At 50.0% G+C, this 7969-nt stretch overlaps 2 protein-coding genes across 2 annotated transcripts; one reads left to right on the top strand and one right to left on the bottom strand.

Annotated features, from left to right (window-relative positions):
• The first annotated feature begins 202 nt into the window (after window positions 1–202).
• LOC139999810 (olfactory receptor 14C36-like) lies at window positions 203–1162 on the top strand. The gene has a single exon (XM_072029436.1). The coding sequence runs from the start codon at window positions 203–205 to the stop codon at window positions 1160–1162; it is 960 nt and encodes a 319-aa protein (XP_071885537.1).
• Window positions 1163–5899: 4737 nt separating this feature from the next.
• LOC139999809 (olfactory receptor 14A16-like) lies at window positions 5900–6859 on the bottom strand. Its single transcript, XM_072029435.1, has one exon. The coding sequence runs from the start codon at window positions 6857–6859 to the stop codon at window positions 5900–5902; it is 960 nt and encodes a 319-aa protein (XP_071885536.1).
• Between the last annotated feature and the right edge of the window lie 1110 nt (window positions 6860–7969).

Below are 7969 nucleotides of genomic sequence, written 5' to 3'. Positions count from 1 at the left end.
CTACTTATCCCAGTGGCACTGGAATCAGCATCAACTAGAACAAACAAGCTCTTGTGAAATGGACCTGCAAAGATCTTCCTGAAAAGGGAGAGGCAGGAGGGAGGATTGTATAAGAAATTGAGTAGGTTTGATCACAGAGTTCTGTCCTAATGTTGTCCTGATTTTCTCTCTTCAGACTGCCCTCTATACCCAGAGGCATCAAATGTCCAACAGCAGCTCCATCACCGAGTTCCTCCTCCTGGCATTTGCAGACACGAGGGAGCTGCAGCTCCTGCACTTCGCGCTCTTCCTGGGCATCTACCTGGCTGCCCTCCTGGGCAACGGCCTCATCCTCACCGCTGTAGCCTGTGACCACCGCCTCCACACCCCCATGTACTTCTTCCTCCTCAACCTCGCCCTCCTCGACATGGGCTGCATCTCCACCACTGTCCCCAAAGCCATGGCCAATTCCCTCTGGGACACCAGGACCATTTCCTATGCAGGATGTGCTGCACAGGTCTTTCTTTATCCCTTCCTGATATCAGCAGAGTTTTCAATTCTCACCATCATGGCCTATGACCGCTACATTGCCATCTGCAAGCCCCTGCACTACGGGACCCTCCTGAGCAGCAGAGCTTGTGCCCAGATGGCAGCAGCTGCCTGGGGCAGCGGGGTTCTCAGTGCTGTCCTGCACACGGCCAGTACATTTTCCCTGCCCCTCTGTGGAGGAAATGCTGTGGACCAGTTCTTCTGTGAAATCCCCCAGATCCTCAAAATCTCTTGCTCACACTCCTACCTCAGGGAAGTTTGGATTCTTCTGGCTGGTGTCTGTTTAGCATTTGGCTGTTTTGTTTTTATCATACTGTCATATGTGCAGATCTTAAGGGCCGTGCTGAGGATGCCTTCTGAGCATAGCCGGCACAAAGCCTTTTCCATGTGCCTCCCCCACCTGTTTGTGGTCTCCCTTTTTCTCAGTACTGCCATGTTTGCCTACCTGAAGCCTCCCTCCATCTCCTCCCCATCCTTGAATGTGTTGGTGGCAGTTCTGTACTCAGTGATTCCTCCAGCAGTGAACCCTCTAATCTACAGCATGAGGAACCAGGAGCTCAAGGTTGCTGTTAGGAGAGCAATTTCACAGATGTTTCCTAAGAATGATTATTTTCCCTTCTTTCTCCAGAAATGACTTTCTGCATATCCTCTTGCAGTCTTGATCCTTGTATTGTTATCATTATAGCTATTGTTATCTTCAGTGCCACTTGCATTTATAATGTTCTAAAAAAAAAAAAAAAAAGAAGTCATTTATTCATCATCCTTTTACTGAGGAGGTACTTCCTTTTTGTACATCCTTTTACTGAGGATGTACAGTAAACACTGCTCTGTTTACTGTTGAGGTTCTGTAAAAGTCTGTCTAAGAGCACATCATCACTGACTCATCTGTGTAATAAAATGGGGTGTCCCCAGTGCACTGCCTGAAGATTTGGCTAGTCTTTCAAAGCTGGTGCCAAGATCAGGGCTGTGTAGCTGCTCCCTGGAAGGCCTGTTGCTGCATGGATCTGGGAGAGAAATAGGTCATTGTGTGAGCTGTGAGAGACCACAGGTAGGATTTAGGAGCAGCCTGCTGGTGTCTGATGACAGTGGAGATGGTGAAAGGTCACTGAGATACAGAGCCATGACCGTCCCAAATGTGGCAGGGCAGAGGACAGCCTCCAGGACACGAACGTTGAGCTGTGTGGAGAGCCCAGGTGTTCTCCATGGGCAGCATGTGCCCAGGGCAGGCAGTGACTGGAGGCCAAAAAAGAGAGAAAATGCCCAAGATCTTGTCACCAAAGAAGAATGTCATAATTCCTGTGGGATTCTGTGGAGTACCAGCATACACAGGGAAGGGAGGTTGCAGAGAGATTAATGTCACCCTTACAAAGTTATCACCAGCTGGATCTAGAAAGACACCGGGAAACCCCTAGTGTCCTTGGCAATGTTCCCTGCTCTTTCTGAGCACCTGCCAGAACGACAGACCATAGTAAGTGGGATTAGCAGCACTGATCCCAACCCAGCTGGATTTACTTCCCACGCTGTGCAGCTCAGCCCATGTGCAGTCACCTCTGGGGCACCACAGCCTGCTTGGTCTGCTAATAGTGCCACCAGCCCAGGGACATGTGGCGAGCATGGGAGGTGGCCAGGAAGAGCTGGACGGATCAGAGGACACATGGGGAGAGATCAAATGGGAGTTGGCCTTGGCTGGAAGTTACTGTTAACCTAATCCCAAGACTAGGTCTGGACTGTGAGTACCCTAATGAGTGCTCATGAGTTAGAGTAGAAGATGAACCAGAAGTCCGCAGTTTCCTGGTGCTGCACTAGGTTGGGAAGTGGCTGAAGAAGGACTGGTGCCCTCTATTCTTCATTTCATAACTCCATAATCTTTCCTGAAGGGTGGCATCGAAAGCCAAGTCTGGTGCCTGTGCCAGGACTTACACTGATGGAAGCATGACACAGCAGCCATATCAGTTTGCTTCTGTTCCTCAGTCTAAGTCCATCACATGTCCATGTGAGAGTCTCCCCCAGCCTATGTGCTGAACCATAGCCCAGAAGTCATCAGCAAGCCCTCAGCTTGGGTCCACCCCAAGGCAATGCTGTGAACCAGTTTTTCTGTGAAATCCCACAGATCCTTGTTGTGGTTTAACCCAGCCAGCAGCTAAGCACCACACAGCAATTCACTCACCTTCCACCCTCCCTTTCTGAGATGGGGGAGAGAATCAGAAAAAAAAAAAATGAAGCCTATGGGTTGAGATAAAGACAGTTTATTAGGACAGAAAATAAAGGAAAATACTGATATGTACAAACAAAGTGATGCACAATACAATTGCTCACCACCTGCTTGATATGTACAAACAAAGTGATGCACAATACAATTGCTCACCACCTGCTGGCCAATGCTAAACCTATCCCTGAGCAGCCCGCCCCCTCCCCTGGCCATTCCCCCCCCCCCCGGTATAATTGTTGAAAATGACATCATATGGAATGGAATACCCCTGTGGCCACTTTGGGTCAGCTGTCCTGGTTCTGTCCCCTCCCAGCTCCTGCTGCACCCCCAGCTTGCCCGTTGGCAGGACAGAGCAAGAAGCTGAAAAGTCCTTGGCCTGGTGTAAGCAGTGCCCTGCAACAATTAAAACATTATTCTCATCCTAAATACAAAACACAGCACCATACCAGCTACAAGGAGGAAAACTAACTCCATCCTAGCTGAAGCCAGAACAATCCTTAAACTCTCCTGCTCACAGTCCTTCCTTGGTGGGTGAAGGGAATTTATCACACGACTCCAGGCTGGTGTGCAACTGAAGCATTGATTGAGTATACATTCTTGCATTTATACCCTTAGCATCACTGCACATGCCAGTTATGCTACCAGGCAAGCTCGCTCATTGGTGGCTATACTAGTGTTCACACAACTATCACGCTCTTATTCCGCTCATTGATTTGTTGTCACGTGGACCTCTTGTGCTGGTTGTTTTCTCAACTCCTCAATTGTTACTTCTTCTTCGACCTTGTGCCTTATCTTGCATTATCTTGTACCTTATTTTGCATTTTTCTATTAGCTACTTTATTTTTGTGACTAGAAGGTACCACAGGCTTCCAAACTGAGCTCCCATAGGTGGGTGCTTGTGGGTAATGTTTTTGTGGACTCTGGGAGTGCAGCTGTGACTGCAGGAAGGACAAGTCCTCCCCTTGATCTTGTCCATGACTAGATGCCTCTGCATGCTGCACTGGAAAAGGGAGCATATTGATGACATGCTAACGCCCCTTTCACTTTCCCCATGTCTGTGGGGTCCTCAAAGAATGTGCCTCAGTCCTAAGGTCCAGCCCAGCTCCTGCAAGCATCAGGAGCCTGGAGAAATTGCCCCAGAAGTCTCAGCCCTCTTGTGGACTCAGGCAAATACACACAAGTGTATGCACAAGCACACAAACACACAATCTCACACACACACAGATGTGCGCACAAGGCACACACTTCTGTGCATTCTTTACCTTCTCATCTGTTTCTCTAGGTGATCCTGTGAATCACATCAGGCAGACCACATGGTTCAAATGGCACAAGCTTCCTTCTTACTGCCTTTTCTCTTTTCTAATTATAGCAAGCAACGTACCATTCCCAGGCTGCAATGGTAGACCTGCTACTTCAAAGCAGCCTATCCTGCAAGGGCATTTCCTGTATTTAAGGATGAGCTGCCCCAGTTCAGATCAGAGCCAGTTCCTCCAGCTGGAAAAGGAACCTGCCAGCTGCTGGCCAACAGCTGAGCCAATGAGCAATGCTGGTTGTGCCTCTTTGTCATAATTTTTTGAAAGGGTAAAAATGCTCTGTGCAGCAGCAGCTGGCAGAGGAGTGAGCAAATGTGAGAGAAGCAGCCCTGTAGACACTAAGGTCAGTGCAGAAGTAGGGCAGAAGGTGCCCCAGGTGCCAGAGCAGAAGTTCCCCTGAAGCCTGTGGAGGAGCCCATGTGAAGCAGGTGGATGTGACCTGAAGGAGGCTGCAGCCATTGGAGAGGAGCCCACATGGGACCAAGTTTTCTGGTAGGAGCTGCAGCCCATAGGGAGGAGCTGACACTGGAGCAGACCACTTCCAAAGGCCTTTCCCCAGCTCTGTACAGATCCATGTTGGATAACATCTTAAGAACTGCAGTCTGTGGAAAACTCATGTTGGATTATTTTGGGAAGAGAATTCATGCATCCCATGGGAGGGAGGGACCCCACCCTGGAGCAGCAGAAGAGGGTGAGGATGGAGATGAAGTGTTATGGACAGACGACAACACTCATTGCCCAGCCCCACGCATTGCTTGGTGGGGAGGAGTTTGAGGAAGTGGGGTGGAGGATGGTTTTTGTTGGCTTTTGTTAGTGCTCTAGATTCTTATTAATTCACATTAAATGACATTAATTCTCCCCAAGCCAAGTCTGTCTTGCTGTGACAGTAATTGTGAATGATTTCCTGCCCCTTACCTCAAGCCATGAGATGTTTAATTGTATTCTCTCACCCTGTCCATAAGGAAATGTTCCCCCAGCACAGCCCCCTGCCAGCCCTCACTGCCCTGGCCCTCACTGCTCTCCTGCTTTAACAGCCGCCCGCCTTCACCCAGCCTTGCCCCAGCCCCATCATGTCCCTCACAGGGGTTCACAGACAGCCCTGCCCTGGGGCTGGCTGGGCTCTGGGCCTGGAGAGGGACCAGGCTGGGCTGCCGTTCCCCCGGTACAGGCCCTGAGCCCAGCAGGAGGATGGAGGTGCTCACGTTTCAGTGATTGGCCCTCCCCAAACCATGGTGGGAGGCTGTTCCTGGGAACCGTGGGGGGCTGGGGCTGGTGGTAGCTTTCTGGGGCAGTTTCTCCTTTTTGTTCATGCTACAAGCTGGGCTGAATCTGTGCCCTGGGACACTCTGCTCGAAGACACTGTGGGTGTAGAGATAGTCTTTATTGTCTGACCACCCTCACGTTAAAGAAATTTTTCCTAGTGTCCAGATTGAACCGCCCCGGTACAGCTTTGTGCCATTCCTTTGTGCCTGAGGATGACTTGAATCCTTTTCCAGACCCACCTTCCCTGTGCCTGCTGGGTCCACATTTCCTCCATGGAGACCGCAGACGTCTCATTTACCTGTAGAAGCCGAGATACCAAAAAGACGCTATGAGAGAGTCAGCTCAGTCCCAGTGGCACACATATTTTATCGGGGCAACAGAGAAAGAGAGCAGGTTGATGTTTCAGATGAAATGAGACAAAGCCAAATGTGTGTCGGAACATCGCAATGGTACTTAACAACAGCAACATCAAAATCAATGTCAACATAAACATAAAATAATATAATATATAATATAATATAGTAACAATAATAATAATAATACAATGCATAGGAATGTACTGAATATACAATGAATATACTGTGAGTCAGTTGTGGAGACAGATGAAAAGTTTACCAGCTGTGAAAAATGTCAATGAAATCACTTTGTTCAGTGCAACTTTCAGCTCCTGGTTTCTCATGCTGTAGATGAAGGGGTTCACTGCTGGGGGCACCACTGAGTACAGAACTGCCACCACCAGGTCCAGGGATGAGAAGGACAGGGAGGGGGGCTTTAGGCAGCTGAAAAAGCCAGTACTGAGAAACAGGGAGACCACTGCCAGGTGAGGTAGGCATGTTGAAAAGGCTTTGTGCTGCCCCTGCTCAGAGGGCATCCTCAGCACGGCCCTGATGATCTGAACATAGGAGAGCACAATGAATACAAAACACCCAAAGTCGATGAAAACATTACCTACAAGAACCCAAACTTCACTGAGGAAGGACTGTGAACAGGAGAGCTTGAGGATTTGTGGGATTTCACAGAAGAACTGGTTGACAGCATTGCCTTGGCAGAGAGGCAGGGAAAATGTACTGGCAGTGTGCAGGACAGCATTGAGAAAAGCAGAACCCCAGGCAGCTGCTGCCATCTGGGCACAAGCTCTACTGCCCAGGAGGGTCCCGTAGTGCAGGGGCTTGCAGATGGCAACGTAGCGGTCGTAGGCCATGATGGTGAGAAGAGAATACTCTGCTGACATCAAAAAGACAAACAGAAAGACCTGTGCAACACATCCTGCATAGGAAATGGCCCTGGTGTCCCAGAGGGAATTGGCCATGGCTTTGGGGACAGTGGTGGAGACAGATCCGAGGTCGAGGAGGGCGAGGTTGAGGAGGAAGAAGTACATGGGGGTGTGGAGGCGGTGGTCGCAGGCTACGGCAGTGAGGATGAGGCCATTGCCCAGGAGGGCAGCCAGGTAGATGCCCAGGAAGAGCGCGAAGTGCAGGAGCTGCAGCTCCCTTGTGTCTGCGAATGGCAGGAGGAGGAATTCAGTTATGGAGCTGCTGTTGGACATTTGATTCCTCTGGGCATGAGGACCTGTCTGAGGAGGGAAATACAGCAAAATGTTAGGCTCAGCCCTGTGAGCAAAACCTACTCTGTTTCTTGTTAAACCTCAGAACTGCTGCTTCCCTTTTAGGAAAACCTCTGCTGCACATTCCTTGGTAGAGCTCTGGTTTATGCTACCAGAGGGTGCCACTGGGAGCAAGGGACTCTGGAAGTCCTTGGCATTACTGCTGTACTCAAGTGAAATCTTGCCTGAGAGGCAAGGGCTCTGTCCCTTAGAGCAGAGTAAGGGCAGCTATCCTGTCCCAAAGTCCTGGTCACAGCTGCCCTGGACTGGCACCGCTTTGAACTCAAAGATACCATCATATCCAGGTGTTCCCTTAGAGAAGAGCCTGCACACTGCGCAGAGCAAAGGAATCCAGTTTCCAAGTGCAAATCTCCAATCTCCTGTGGCCTTGAGTGTGGTCTCAGTTCTCCACGTGTAGCAAGGGATACAGAGGGATCACTGCAGCTAACACATAGAGATTTCCAGCAGCATTTCCATGCCCTTAGCCGTCAGGTGTCTTCTCCATGGAAAGCACAGAGCTGCTATGGCAGAGCTGTGCCCTGGAGGGGGGCAGCCTGCAGCCCAGCAGAACTCTTGCAGGAAAAGTTTTGAATGCACTAAAAACAAGATGACCTGAAGACAGAGTGAGCTCATTCTCAGCCCCACACACAGCATTTCCACAACCCTATATGTCATGACAGGACATGGAGGCTTTTCCTCAATTTATGTATCTGAATGACAAGAATGTGAATCATTCTGAGCTGCACCTGACTTATTCTCTACATCACTGACTCCAAAGGAGGATCATGAATAAGTTCCCATGCCAATATTTCTGGCGGTCCATGCTGGAGGAGCGGAAGAGACCACAGGCTGTATTGTGGAAGACAGCAACTGTGCAGGGGTGGCAGAGAAATTTCAAAAGTCCCCCTTCTATGTTTCTGGGAGCAGCTATCTCTCACTCCCTGCCCATGGTTGTGAAGCCTGCGGCTGTCCCTGCCTGCAGCTGGGTCTCTGTCCCCACACCTCCTGCCTGCAGCTCACAGCCCCCATCCCATCCTCTGGGTGCTCAGCTCT

The sequence above is a fragment of the Anas platyrhynchos genome, chromosome 30 (genome assembly GCF_047663525.1).
Source record: "Anas platyrhynchos isolate ZD024472 breed Pekin duck chromosome 30, IASCAAS_PekinDuck_T2T, whole genome shotgun sequence".
NCBI classification, from domain to species: domain Eukaryota; kingdom Metazoa; phylum Chordata; class Aves; order Anseriformes; family Anatidae; genus Anas; species Anas platyrhynchos.
The sequence above is the reverse complement of the archived record's forward strand: the minus strand, read 5'-3'. Positions and strand labels throughout refer to the sequence as shown.